This window comes from Doryrhamphus excisus, chromosome 13, assembly GCF_030265055.1.
Source record: "Doryrhamphus excisus isolate RoL2022-K1 chromosome 13, RoL_Dexc_1.0, whole genome shotgun sequence".
NCBI lineage: Eukaryota > Metazoa > Chordata > Actinopteri > Syngnathiformes > Syngnathidae > Doryrhamphus > Doryrhamphus excisus.
Window position 1 is genome coordinate 8,399,618 of NC_080478.1, and position 16,035 is coordinate 8,415,652.

Here is a 16,035-nt window from a genome sequence, read left to right on the forward strand (position 1 = left end):
TGGACACAACATATTTACCCTTCAACAAGTCTTGACTGTGGCTCATCGTAGCTGTGTCCAGAACCCCGATGCCGGGGTAAAACAAGCCCTCAGGTCCAGGCTGGCTAAAGCTGGCCGCCGTACCTGCCGCACTCATGCTCCCCCAGGCCCGCTTACCTAGAACCCCACTGTGCTCGATGGGGTACTCCAGCAGGGAAGTGGGTGCCAGGGCATAGGGGTACTCATAAGGGGTGGTGTAGATGAGCCCGCCGTCCGGCGTGGGCGGCACCAGAGTGGGGGTGCCGTTGGGCAGCATGGCAGCCATCTGTGTGGGCCGGATGAGGTTCATGATGGGGGCCCCGGCAGGAGTCGGGGGCCGTAGGGCTTGGGGCGGCAACACCTGACCTGTGGGCGTTGCTATGAGGCGGGGTCCCTGAGCGGCTGCTGCCGCCGCTGCAAGAGAGAATGCAAGGGTGGCTGCCATAAGCAAGAGAGCGGAGGACAGAGGTAGAAAGAAGACAGAGGACAAGAGATAAAACGTAGCGGTGTTGATCATTATCACAGATGAACAGTGAAGGGTGAAAATACAAAAGGAGGAAAAGAAGGAAGGTGGCAGGGGAGAGAGAAGGGGAGGGGCAAAAGGGAAAATTAGTCCATGCAATGATCATGGTGGTGGACCACATAAAAGCCAACATAGCAAAAACAAAAACAACCCCTCACACCAAAACAATCATCCCAATACAAAGCATACAAAAATCACCTTGCAGCTCATTCATCTACTGGAAATAAAAGCATGGCAGACATCAACAACACAACCCAAAGTGAACTGCGGACTGTACACATGACACAGGAATAGGCCAATAAAAGTTGAGCTTTTCAGTAAAACACACAATATATTGCATGGAACGTTCACCCTTTGCACAGCTCATTTTAAGTCGCCATATTCTTTAGGGATGCACTCATTCTGTAAGTATCGTCGCAGAACAGCAAATCGGGGGTGCCCAAACTTTTTCCAACATGGATTGCATAGAGACATTTTGAAGGTCATTGCTACTTTTTATGTTTAATTAATTCCAAAACCTACCTAGTGTGTGTCAAAATGTGCTTGAGTCAATACCCTTTAAAAAAAGTTATAGAAGTTTTCTTGTAAAAGGCCCTAATAATCCTTTGTAATCGTCTCTCGATTATATAGGTTAATGGTTTCCAGACCCAACCACAATATAGCATTCTGCGACATAGCATTCAATGTTAATAAATGGAATAGAGCATTTAACATGATTACAGACATGAAGTAACACCCGTATAGTCGCCTTTATACTCCACAATTATTTATTGTTTACACCACGCTGCAAAAGTCTTATGCTGCACGGAGATGGGCAGCTACCAAGCTAGCAAACTGACCGGTTAGCCACATTTTTTTTTCTTCAAAATTTGATAAGTCAAAAAATTGCCACTTCCACACAGAATGGGAGGAGTAAAAAAAAACACAATATAGTGAGGGAATGATAATCAAAATTCAGTATTACTGTCCATATATTGTTGTGCCACACTTTGGACACCCCTGATTAAGCTAAACAAACTTACTAATTATCAAGGAAACAAGCCAAATAAACAATGGCAAGTCAGAATTTGTAGAGCAGTCTTTCGACAAAATTAACAAGTGCATCCCTAATAAAATGTGTTTTCCCGCTTTAGCACATGCTACATTAATTGGCACAAGCTTCCCCACAGGTAAAGTCAATCAGATACAGTTTATAGTCGTGAGATGGTGTTACTATTAGGGAGGGGCATAATTATTTAATCATTAATAATTGTGTCTGGAAGCAATTGAGGTGTAATGTTATAACTTTGTTCTAAAAAGGTCCAAAGAAAACCAAAAGGTACATAAACCGAAGCATTTTTTCCCCATAAAGCACCCAAAATATTAGCAGAAAAGGTATGTTATAGAGAACAATTATTGTTTTACATGTAGACGCTTGATTAATGACAGAACTTATTGTTGACATGGACTTAAAGTAGATCCTGGTGTTTCTCATCTACATCACATTTCGGGCACTTTCTTTGGCACCGTGGCAGATTATTTAGCCAGTCAGTAACCCTTTGGGGCACTTGATTTTGTGTAAAAGATACAACACAGGGCTAATGAATACCTTTGTTATGTGCAATATTGAAGAAAACCAAGGCAAAACTACATCAGAAGTTTTAGACAGAACTCAAATCATAATAAAAATGAGCTACAGCCATGCAATGGCAAAAAAAATAACTGATAGTTGATTACAAAAATATAGTCAAATACCCATCCCTAGTTACTATAGTTTGACCATTTCTGCAAATATTTGAGTAGATTCAAATTAAAAAGTAAATCTGTTTGATACCAAACACAATCAAAGCGCAAGCTTTGGTTATTAGCATGGCCATGTGATCTCGGATACTTCTTCCTTGAGCAGATGGGTGAACTAGTTTGCCGACATGCAGAGTTGAAGCACAGTGAGCTCCAGCGGTGTGCTGAAAAGTTAAGATTCTGCCAAGAGCAAGTTGAGACCGAGCATCCTTATCTGGATTGCAAGGTGGAACGGGAGGGGAAAAAAAAAAGATGGCTGTGGAAAGGTGAAGGGGTGGATAAAAGGGAAAGGAACATGTAGGTCCTCCTACTCGTGGTGGTGGAGTAGGTAAACACAAACTATTTGGTCAGCTTGAGAGAGGTGTCTGCTAGTGGCCACATATGAAGAGGATGATATGTACACAGCCCACCTGGCTAAACTCTGATTTTGTGGAGGTAAACAGTTTGTTAATGAGAAAATCAGCTCAATAAATTATTTTAATTAATGAAATGGGGTGCATTTCATGTGACGAGCTGTGTACATTAGCGTCGTTAATCGTAGTTCACTTACGAGCTTTGACGTTGTTGTCTCGGTATGTCCCATTGAGAATGGCTAACTCCATCAGCTGGATCTTCTTCAAATTGTCTTCACCCTCCGCCTTGGGGGGAAACAAAAAACACATGTCAATATATTTATCCAAAATACAACACTAACAATGGGTATTGATGGGTGTTGATTCAGTCTCAATTATATCCGCCAGTTAACATCACTCTGCTTACTAGCTTTAAAACAGGAGCTCAGAACATTCTTCTCCAATCTCATTCGTAATAAAAATGCAACATTGCTGTCATCGATGAATTTACAGTTAACTGAATGTCCATCCCCTATAACACATTTTCACACAAGAGGAAGCCACATTGCAGGCAAGGCAAAACAATCACCATGACAACCATGTTGCAAAACTACTGTACATGTGTGGGTGTTGCAATGGCAGGTCAACGAAAACACTTGCTCAGACGTCTCACAAGCAATAATAGTCCCAAATTTAGAGTTGGGACCGAGGTCAGCTTTTATTGGATCTTATGTTGATGTTATGGCGACACATGATGATGTTTTGTGTGCAACCATGTTTGTAATTTGGGAGAGATGAACTGATGAAGTTAAGACAATGGTTCTCAATTATAGTCCGTCTTGGCCCCCTAGAGGACAGAATTTATACTTTATTTATATACTGTATGTATCTGTACAAACCACTGTATGAGTTGCTGGTACTCACATAATTGCTGCATAATGTTTTGAGTATAGCCCCCCTGCCTCTCACTTCACCCCACTATCTCAGAAACGCGGGGTTAACCTATTAGGTGTTGCCCTTGCTTCGTGCTTTCGCTTTGTTAAAAAGGCAAAAGGAGACATCAAAGTGTGACAATGCATATTCATAATCCATATCAGAATAATAATTACAGTCATTTTCTTGGCTCCCTCGTGCGCAATCAAATTCGCAATAAGCAAAGCCCGGCTAACGTTAGACCCCGTCACTTAATGTTTGGATAAACAAATACAAAAGCGGCAGCCACTTTCATTACTGCTAAATTGGGGGGCTGGAATTATTCACAAAAAGCAATTAAGATAGTACACCCCCTTCCTTCCTTTTGACTAAAACGCCCTCCCCACTCATAGCCTTCTGCACCCAAACTCCATCCACCCCGAAGCTACCGAACACTCAATAACCGTGTTGACACAGACGGCTTTTCCCAGGTAGTATATCTCAATTCAAGCAGGGGTCAGGGTGGATTACTCTTGGAAATGGAGGGAGAAAAGACGCTTAGATGACCCTGAGGGTGATCTATTGACCCCTGTCAATGTATCATCTTTGAAGGTAGCTGGTAAAAATGGAAGTTATAGGCTAATAACAGAGTGAAAAGGGTAGAGGCGATATTCTTGCACCATGGGCAAAAGAGGCCCTCTTCATTTGCATGTAAACACCACATGGCGTCACAGTTGCACGCTAGCAAATAAACGGTGAAGCGACAACTACAGTTAATTCTCTGACAGTGTTCTGCTCGACTGAGGCGACGATAAGGAAAGACGGGGACACGGGGAATAAAGGAGGGTGAAGAGTTACAAAGCCAACCCCTGAGAGACTCTTCTTGAATACAGCTACACATACTGGAGGGAAAAAAAAGAAGTGCAAGGTTAAGGAAAAGGAAAAAGTGACAGGTCTGGTCTCTGCTGACTAAATACAAGGCAGTCGGACGGGGTTTTAGTGGAGCAGAGCTTCCAATTAACAAGGCAAGAAAGTTCTCTTTACTGACCACTTGTTACCTCACTAGTCTCATTTCATGAAGCATACAACTTTTTTTTTTTTTTAAAGCTACACTTTTCCACCTTTAAAGATGAAGAAATGTCAGGAAGTGGCGTGTGGCAGTGGTACTGCAATTAGTATTGATGCAGCATATATAATTCATTTAATAATGATTTAATGCATAAGAAATTTGAGGAAAGATTTTTATGTGAATAGGAGAAAACTGGCAGCACATTCATCAAATACAATCATGTTTTTGGGTCAAGAATTGGAATCCTACATAAACGAGTTTAGAAGTTTGCATATACTTTGTGGCTGCGTCCATACTCACAACCCCAAATATGTACAATCAGACATTCATTTGTAGCATTTATGTAGTGGGTGGAAAAAGTTTTTGCTCATAATAAAGTATTGCTACACTGTCCGTGTCCATGAATATTGTCATTCATCCAGGTCATTGTATTCTCATGGCAGTCTATCGATCGCAACTGGACTGCTCAGGTTGTCTTAGAAGAGCAGGCTTCATCAGTTCATGCTCAAAGACTCAGTAGTACACACTAAATTATGACTTTTTTTTGTCATTTGATGAGTTTATTCTTGTAAAATTAGTGCCAGGTTTTCCATTTTTGCTGTTGCTGATTTGTATATGTATACACTTTTTTAATTTTTATTTCAGTAACAATTACCACTCTGGCTTTATGTCAATGATTCTCAATCATTTTCTGCCATGCTCCCCAATTCAAAATTCTATTGGGACCCTGTCATATTTATGATCTGTACAAGTTGTTGGCACCAGCAGCGTTCAAGCATGAATAAAGACTAACAAAATGCTAAGCTTGAAGACATTCATCTTAATACCCCCCCTCAATGCCCCACCATTAGTAATATAAAGACTGCTGTATGGTGAGATTACCATGAGAATTATATTGCAATAACAATGTGACACTCTACAAGGTAGAGTATATTCATGCAGACTGTTTCTAGTTATCGGCATGCTCCTTCGAGGCCAAAAGGTGGCGTTTTACATGCATTGTTGACAGCATGGACCGCACTGCAGTAAATTAACAAGGATCAGGTCATTGGCTGACAGTGCGTACCACCTCAAAAAAAATCACTACTAATTAGATCCTGCATCCCTTGAAAAAAAAACATAGCGACCACATTAATTAACAAACCTAAACACTCAAACGACATTTAATCAAAATGTACATTATCTTTCCACAAGCTTGACAGTAAAAACTTAGTCAAGTATTCTTTGGAGTGGAGTGGTTAGGAATCAGGAATCAGGTCGTGCTGCGATATGGATGTTGGGATATGGACTATTCATGTGCGGTATTTTGATGGATTTTTGAAGTTCCTGGGGTTAAAACAGGCACAGATGAAAAAAAGTGGCCACCATTTTTTCTCTGCATTACAAACAGTAGGGTCCCATTAAAACGAGGGAAACTCTTAATAGATGACGCCTCTTGTGTGTGCCGCTTCATGTACACCCAGAGGAATGCTGGTGATTGAACTCCATCTTCACACAAATGCAGTTTGCTCGCTAAATCCCCCAAACACCACATTTCTTTTTCTTTTCCCACTCACAGAGGCTAATTTTAGTGGTATTCTAGTGGTATTCCGTGAAAGCTCAGGAAGTACACCTGCCAGCCTACGTGTTCCAGTTTGCTCGAGACAGTAAAGATGACAGCTCGGCAATGTCTGCAGACAGCCACGGTATGATGTGGAGGAAGGGATAAAAAGCCCCAAGATAATACTGGCGGGACCGCTGGGAGTGGAGTTGTCTTAAATCACGTCCACCCGATGTGCTGTTGAACGCTTACGACCGCAGATGCGGCTTGGATCAATGTTTGATGAACGCCATCGGGGAGCGCAGTTTAACACTTTAATCGTGCCACAATTAAGACAGTCCTCGGTAAGAATTCACCAGCTATAAAACATTCACAAAAACAGTGTGCGTGTGTGTAATGATCTGGGAATTGGAATACGATATATATATATATATATATATATATATATATATATATATATATATATATATATATATATATATATATATATATATATATATATATATATATATACATATATATATATACATATATATACATATATATATATATACATATATATACATATATATATATATATATATATATATACATATATATATATATATATATATATATGTATATGTATATATATATATATATATATATATATATGTATATGTATATATATATATATATATACATATATATATATATATATACATATATATATGTATATGTATGTATATATATATATATATATATATATATATATATATATATATATATATATATATATATATATATATATATATATATATATATATATATATATATATATATATATATATATGTAGATATCTAGATAGATAGATATCTAGATAGATAGATATCTAGATAGATAGATATCTAGATAGATAGATATCTAGATATCTAGATAGATAGATATCTAGATAGATAGAGATAGATAGATAGATAGATAGATAGATAGATAGAGATAGATAGAGATAGAGATAGAGATAGCGATAGATAGAGAGAGAGAGAGAGAGAGAGGGGGGGAAGGCATAGGTGCTAGATTACAGAATGAGACCGACGTGAAGAGGAAGTTTCCTTTAGTATTCTTAACATGCACACATGTATGCATGTAGAACCAACCAGCCCCCCCCCCACTCCTGTCCATCAGTGGGAGAAAGAAAAAAAAAGTGCCACTCAATAATGCTGCTCTATCCACCAGAATCAGATTCAATCAATGAGGCCTATTTGTGAGATCAGCAGAGCGGTAAAAGCTATCAGGGAGGAGCAAGACAGAAGGAGGAGGAGGAGGAAAGCCAAGGTAGACAGCAGTATGATGAGATAAAGTAGGTTAGCCATGTCCCACTGCCTTCATGACAACCTTGCAATGAGGTCGCTCCATGTATGCTAAATTGTCGTTGTGACTACCCCCTGATAGTCGGGACCCACGCTTCAAACCATATGCTGATGAATTAAAATAACCAAGCTGGCAAATTTATCATTGCTATCCAATGCCAATCGTGAATATCACATTTCATAGAAATACAATACTGTAGCTAAATATTCATTCATTCATTTTCTACCGCATTTTTCCTAACAAGGGTCGCGGGGGTGCTGGAGCCTATCCCAGCTGTCTTTGGGCGAGAGGCGGGGTACACTCTGGACTGGTCGCCAGCCAATCACAGGGCACATATAGACAAACAACCATTCACACTCACATTCATACCTATGGACAATTTGGAGTTGCCAATTAACCTAGCATACACGGGGGAGCACATGCAAACTCCACACAGAGATCCGAGGGTGGAATTGAACCCTGGTCTCCTAGCTGTGAGGTCTGCACGCTAACCACTTGACCGCTGTGCCGTCCTAGCTAAATATTACCTACAGCTAAAGCTATATCTAAATATTTCATAAAAACACACCACAAATCTAGCTTTTTATCTGTATGTATAAAGTTTTGAAAGGCTGAAGCCAGTGATTCTAAATTATCTTCTGTCAGGATTTTGTTCCACAGCCCCTCTTGAAATCATTCAAATATAATTGAAAACCTGATAATTCATCTGTACAAACCACTGCATGAGTTGCTGGTAGCACTATTTTGCATACAACCATCAACTTTGATACCACCATCAACTTTATAAAATGAGCTGAGATCTGCTCTACATGATGAGACCATGGGTCCCAGCGGGGCGCTTGCCCATGCAATAGAAAACAACCATGGTATATTGTGGCACAGCTTGGAGAGGTGTAAAAAAGAAACAACAGGAGGAGAGACGAGTGGAACAAGAAGGCAACAGAAAGTCTAAATGATTGTCTTTGACTTGGAGGAGACAATGCAGGAAGAGAGGCATACCTGGAGAGTCGGAGACAAGAATAGACAGACACGGTAGTGAAAACCAATTTGTCGGCTCCCTTGTGGGCCGACACTGGCTAAGGCTTGCTTTCCATCATTGGCCTCACTGCCAGTCATTGCAAATCCGCACACACACTATCACGCTTGACCGCGTGCACGTAATCTTGGGCCTTAGCAGGGACGGGGGTCGGACTCTCTGCAAACTACCACAATTACCTCAGAGGTAAACACAGCCTGCTCCAAGTACCTCCTGGGATACTGAGTGAGGTGGAATGCGGGAATGAAAAGGGAGGGACAGTCAATTGCCTGAAGGAGGGAGGAGTAGATGACTTCATGTTCTGTTGATGGGTGGAACTGGTAGCAGCGGCAGCAGCTGTTTTTACTCCCCTCATCCCATCCCACCCCACCCTCCCAGTTTCCCATTTCAGTTTGGTCTCGTCCCAAACTCAACATCTGGAGGAAAATGATTACTCCCACCATGCTGCCAAGATGACTAATCAACTATTCCGCACTCTACAGGAAAGTGGCATGCTAAAGGGGATGAAGAAATGAGCACTTGTAATAGGCCTCAAAACATCCTGGCACTAAATAAACAAAAGACGACAAGAGTAATCAATTTTAGTCAGCTGAAGAAAACGCACGGGCTCCCGTGGGGTAGAAACAGAAACAGGAACTCGATCCTCATTTTTTAAAAATATATATAAAACAGAAAACTCATTAAACCTCGGACACTAATCTACTACAGCAGTGGAATACATTTGAAATAAGTACATTTAACAATTTACACATGTTATAATTCAGATACATTGATTACAAAAAAATAGTAGAGGATTTTTTTCATGTTTCGAAGAATCGCTTACATCACCAACGTGCCTATGTCACCTACGCAGAGGACGAAAAAGGAAGCAGGTGTTTAAAAACGCGGTATGATTGAAGCGGTTAGAAAAGTGGCAAGACAACAAAAGAGAAGTGAAAGTAAATGTAAAAAAAAAAACAACGGAAAATTTGGCTAAACATTGGAACCCTGTGACGTGTATCAGTTTCAACACCACGCTTCACCATCCCCGCTGTGACGGTATATACAGGTATGTTATTTCATAATTACAGGCTCAAATAACTAAAAAAATAGCCTTTAGAAAAGTCAAATAGGTTTTCTATGCTGTATGAAAATTTTCAATTTATTGCTATTGAATCCTACTTTGACTCCGGTTTCCTCCCACATTCCAAAAACATGCTAGGTTAATTGGCGACTCCAAATTGTCCAAAGGTGTGAATGTGAGTGTGAATGGTTGTTTGTCTATGTGCCCTGTGATTGGCTGGCGACCAGTCCAGGGTGTACCCTGCCTCTCGCCCGAAGAGAGCTGGGATAGGCTCCAGCACCCCTCGCGACCCTTGTGAGGAAAAAGCGGTAGAAAATGAATGAATCATACTTTGCAGAAATTCACTTATCACAGTCGGGTATGGAACTATTTAAAGACGATAAAAAAGGGATGACTGTATTAGTTCTCAATTAACCGGTGACACTCACACACATGGATGGATGCAAGGTGGAGACCAACAGCTTGGGGATTAGTGTCTTGTTCAAGGACATTCTGACGCACAATTAACACACAGATTACCAGGCAAAATCCTGACTCACAACACGACACACACACACACATTCTTGCTATCGTACAAAAAGAGAGACTTGAAAGAGTGTGCAACTCGTGCACTTCCCTCTGTAATGTTCGCCGCCTTTTTCACGTTTATTTTGACGAGGGAGTCAAATTCCCAAAAGCCGAGCAACGCAATCTCTAGTAACACTTCCCAATGTTCCTGCAAAGCCCCCCCTTTGCACCTTTTGCTTGCTTCCTCAGTCCGAGACAGCTCTGTTAGCGATGTGAGCCATTAGTCATGCTAAACCACCGACACCCTGGCTCATTAGCATAGAAGTCAACCTGACTCCAGTCAGATTATTACAAACACATCACGGCTGCTCCTCCCCATTACAGTCAATCAAACGCCTTAGTGAAATACACTTTCGTAAGTGGCATATTACAAATTCAGGAATAAGTTTCTCTTTGCACAACAAAGCCTGCAGTGGATAAATGTTTTAAAAGTATGTCTGATGCAAAAGTGTTAATCTGATTGCCGCCTACTCTTTACACTGTGTAGTAATATAACAAAAAGAAAATTGCAGCTATATGAGAGCTAAAAATATAATGCGCGTTTCCATTCCCGTTTAAAAATATTCCCAGTAGTAAAAAGCAAAAGCTGAAATTCTTAGTGATGGCGTTCATCCTCAAAGCAGGCTAGCATTTCATGTAGCATAACAGCATTAAGAGTGGATTAAAGACCACATAAATAACCTTGAAAAAAAATTATATACAGATTTAACAGAACGATTATTCGAGCTTGTGCATCAGCTTTGACAGATGATACTGCAGACTAAGAGCAGGCAGGATGAGGTTGTTTTAAAGCATGTTGTACAACACAACAAGCAGCTGTCCCTTGTCTCTTGTTCTCTGTTGACCCCTTCCAGCCCTTTACGCCAAATCTGTAGCCTCAGTCATGCACTTTTCTCTCTCTGCTTTCCCTTTCCTCCATTCCCATTTATCCCTTATTCGACCAGGCTGCCAGGCGGTGTATTGTTCTGTCACTCGCGATCCTTTAATGCCCTCCAATCGAGCAGGGAATATCTTGAGGGGATTTGGCCAGGGATGATTTGGGGAGCTTTAAATACTGCCAGAGGATTTGCATCAGATTCAGAGATCCTGACTCAGAGATGATCACCGGAGCTTTTCCATAGAACATAAATCAAAGTGCCACTGGCGAGATGTGGGACTCGAATCCGGAACCTGTCTGGTCCTCAGTGAATTAAGTTTGAACTCCAGTTTTGGGAGACTTGCCAGAGAATCTTATGTGGTACATGACATGGTCCTGACAGACTTAACAAAACTAACCGCACCCTTAGATTGAACAAACCATTGAGGATTTTAGAACTCTCTACACCAGGGGTCTCAAACTCAATTTACCTGGGGGCCACTGGAGCTAGGGTCTTGGCAAGGCTGGGCCGCATCAGGTTTTCAAAAAAAAAAACACACATTTATGAAAAACAGAAAAATATACAAACTTTTTCAGTGCTTTGGTTCCGATTTTCTACAATAAAAGCTCTGATAAAACATTCCACTGTTCTCAAATATTTTCATTTTTCTGCACAAAATAAGATGAAAAATAAATAAACAAATCAAGAATAAAGAAAATCAATCAGTAATAAATAAATATAATAATATAATAAAACGGCAAATAATAAAAACTTAAGAAACCACATATAGTTGGTGGGTAGACAAATTATTTTTTTCAGATTAAAATTAACAAAGCATTATTAGAGCCCTGTAGACATGACAAAACACAACTATAGTCACATTTATACTCTTTTTATTTACAACATATTGCGCAACTACATGGTCTTGAGACACATGCTAACTCGCAAACTAGAGAGCTAGCGACCTAAACTGTAGCCTTCAAGTTATTTCCTTTAAACTTAAATAGCCAAAAACTTACCACTTCCACACAGATAGGGAGGATAACTGTTAACATTTATTTAACCTTTAACATGAACATTAATCAAACGTAATAATTTTTTCTGGGTACATGATACCATACAGCATCCATATCAAACTTGCGCGGGCCGCACTAACATTAAACTTTCATATCAAGGCGGGGGCCTCAAACTAGTGTCCTGCGGGCAACATTTGGCCCGCGGGCCGCGAGTTTGAGACCCCTGCTCTACACCTTGACCTCTTTAAAACTTTTGAGTCCTCCTCAATATTTGAATGAGGCTATTTCCTAACTAGCAAAATCAAGGTCAGTTAAGAAGCAGTACTACAATTTTACCTTAAATATTTGCGCTTAACAAAGTCAACTGAAACAACTACCTCAGCTTTAGTCGTGCAAATATGCACCTCAATTATTGCAGAGGTGCCCAAACTTTTTCCTCTGAGGGCCGCATACATACCCGTGACTGTCTTTTGCTTTTTTGTGTTTAATTTTATTTGCCACAAGCGAATAAACGGGTCATGGACCGCACTTTGGACACCACCCTGACTTATTGCCTTGCTTGGACATCATGCACAAACAAAACAGAAATATTGCAGTTTTCCAGTGAACAATGATCCACCATGGGAAAACTACTTAATACAATAAATGCAGAGCAATGCACTGCAAAAAATAAAATAAATAAAAAAAAAACATCAAACAAAACCTGAACTAAGGAGATCAGTCTTGAGTTGGCTGAACTGAATTAGACCAGCAGATTTTGTGCCAGCCAATGCTGAGCTCGACCCAATCCCATAAACACACATAAAAGTGTACTTGCATGTGTGTTCACACTGTGTAGGAGTTTGGCCTTGTTAAACCCTCCAGGCAAATTCAGACAAAACATACTTTGGATGAACATTTGGGTTAATGAGACAAGGCGCCTTTGGAGATGCATGGTGACTTCTGTGACTGCCACTTCCACAAGCACATGCACATCACAAACACACTTCAGTATGCTTGCTTAACTCTTGGTAAAAGGGATTAGCAGGACCTTCAAAGTGAAGCAGAGAGATTGGCCGGGGGCATGCAGGGTCCCTTCTCATGACCACAGGAGGACCATGACAGATTAAAAACAGCCTGCTGCTCTCAACATAGTCTTGTTACCAGCTTCTTCTAACTGGGTTTTGTATAAGGCCACTAGAGGAAGCCTCTGAAAAACAACCAGGTGGATTAGGAATGGTGTTACAATGATGGAAGGTACCTTTGCGGTTAGGGAATCTGAGAATGAGTGTGTGAATTGGAAATTAAAAAGGACAGATTGGTAAGTGAAGGCAATTTGGTGACTGGTGCTGAGGGACTGTGTACATCGAGAACATTGTCACTCAAGGAATGATGGTGAAAATCTAAGAAAGGCACATTAATAATTCAGAGAAAGATCGATCGTGAAGAAATATGAAGAACAAGTGCTGAAAGGACTTAAGATCTTGTCTGACTTAAGATACGTTCTGATTGAAACAAGTAAAGTGGCATTTGGAAAATCCAATTTTCTTGTTCTGTTATTAAGCTTATTTTATGGCATACAGTGGATCCTTAGTGTCATTAATTCGTTTCAGAAGGTACCGCTCAAACCACAATATGCACTAACTGAATTAATGTTTTTTTTATATTTGGTGGGTGCGGCTTACATATTCAGTTCAGAATTTACGGTCCCTTCATGTTTTGCAAAGACTTCTTTCTTGATTTCAATAGTGTTTCCCATCTTCTTTGTCAAAAAGCTGGCACTTGCAACTTTCTTTGGCTCTAAAGTGGGTTATTTTGCAGTCATGATCAGTATAAGAAAAGCAGAGACTTGTGCCATAACTGTGTTAGATAGCAAAGAACCACAGATTTAACGGTTGAGGACATTACAGATGTGGTGATGTCGCTGGGGGACCGTGACGTCTGTTTCAGAGTCCCATTTTGAGAGCATGCTAACATTCATTCATTCATTTTTCTACCGCTTTTTCCTCACGAGGGTCGTGGGCGAGAGGCGGGGTACACCCTGGACTGGTCGCCAGCCAATCACAGGGCACATATAGACAAACAACCATTCACACTCACATCCATACCTATGGACAATTTGGAGTCGCCAATTAACCTAGCATGTTTTTGGAATGTGGGAGGAAACCGGAGTACCCGGAGAAAACCCACGCATGCATGGGGAGAACATGCAAACTCCACACAGAGACGGCCAAGGGTGGAATTGAACCCTGGTCTCCTAGCTGTGAGGTCTGCGCGCTAACCACGAGACCGTCGTGCCGCCCTGCATGCTAACATATTGTTATAAATAAAGAACATAGATAGACTCAATGTACGCAATGTATTAATAACAGGACAAGACACACAACATATTGTACGCTTACCAGGAGATGTAGGTGAAACACTGAAAAACACGCTAGCTGGGCTGTACACTAACCAAGGATCCACTGTATATAAACGTTGCTAAAGATCAGCAACATATGTATTGTTTACTTTGATTTCAGGTTTGCCCGGGGTACACATCATTTGCAAGCTTGCAACTGGTGCCTGCAGTAAATATGGTGGACTTTCCATACATGTACAACCCTAAGTAGAGTGTTATTACAAATTAAATTAGACTGCAATTGGAAAAGGCCGTCAGGCAAAGGCAGGTTTCATCTCTATGGGAGTACTGTTTCTTTATGGTCGGCGCCACCTGTCTGCCCCTCAGGAGGTCCCCGTAAAGCTCAATACGAAGAGGGATGGGCAGATGGAGTGTGGTAGGGAAGGAATAGCAGGAAGGATTCCTTCAGCCAAGACCAGATCAAATCCCTCCTGTTCGATAGTGGGCTGACAACAAGGTATTGGCGTCCATGCAAATAACAGTTTGTTTTTGTGGGAGGGGAAACAACGTCTCCAATCTATGAAAAACACGTTTGTAGTGTAGAAAAAAAATATTAGTTGGGCAAATTGCCCGGGTACATCAAGAGTAGACCAAGTATTCTTGGAAAATAATGATTTAAAGTGTACTCTTGGGACCTGATTATGGCTTTCAGATATTGGTAGAAATATTGAATGATTACCAAAGCACTGGCAAGCTTACCTTTGGAATGATTATTGACCAACCCGTATGATAGAAAGACTAATACGCATATACTACTGTGTCTGTGTATGAGAGTCGATGTTACACCCAAATGACAAAAACTACAATAAAAGTAACAGAAGTCACAAACATATGCAGCGATTAGTGGTAATGCATAAATAACCCAAGGAAGCAATTATTTTTGTTCAGTCTGTAGTACTGATGGACATCAGGATGAGATGCAAATATTACCATTACTAAGTTACAATGTTACACTTTCATTTTTGTAATGGTACTTTTGTATTTTTTGTTTGAGGACTATTTTTTGCCAACCAAACATAGTCTTTGACTGAAGATCCCAAAACACACACACACAAACACGCAGTCATGGAAAAAAATCAAACTAAATGTACGTTATATATATATATATATATATATATATATATATATATATATATATATAGCCTGGAGGCAGGCTAAATGAGTGTCAAGATGTGAGGATGGATGAGGGTAAAAGATGATGCTAGGGTAAAAAGATCACATTGCCCCCAAGGAGAGCTCACTCATCGCTACCACTCGAGACTAAACAGGTGCAAAAACAATTACACACAAGGACGTCATCCTAAGGAAGAGAGCGTGAAGGGAGAAACTATCTTGACAAAAAGGGTCGCCGAGTCAAGAAGGCAAATTAAAACCGTGATTAACATTCATGTGGGAGATACCGGGGTGTGTACTTGCAGGTGGTGCACGCAAGCATGTACAAGACTGTTGGCATCCTAGGAGGTGCAAATCACCCCAGGTTAATACGATCCAGTCCTACTCTTATTAGCCTGACGAAGGTAGCAATAGTCTAGAGGGAAATAAAATGGGGAAAAAAAAAACACCTACCCATATCCTATCCTGCCAAAACGTCCTTT

At 40.6% G+C, this 16,035-nt stretch overlaps 1 protein-coding gene across 6 annotated transcripts in view; it reads right to left on the minus strand.

Annotated features, from left to right (window-relative positions):
- The window catches only part of qkia (QKI, KH domain containing, RNA binding a), a 105,688-nt gene that overhangs the window by 36,091 nt on the left and 53,562 nt on the right, over positions 1-16,035 (minus strand). For 2 of the 6 annotated variants that reach the window (XM_058091394.1, XM_058091392.1), the window contains exons 5-6: positions 2,871-2,958; positions 157-456 (exon numbers count right to left, since the gene is read on the minus strand). In XM_058091394.1, the coding sequence (XP_057947377.1) occupies positions 157-456; positions 2,871-2,958 (388 nt within the window). Of the gene's footprint in view, positions 1-18; positions 457-2,870; positions 2,959-16,035 lie in introns of all 6 variants that reach the window. The other 4 variants (XM_058091391.1, XM_058091388.1, XM_058091389.1 and 1 more) reach the window with 3 other exon arrangements.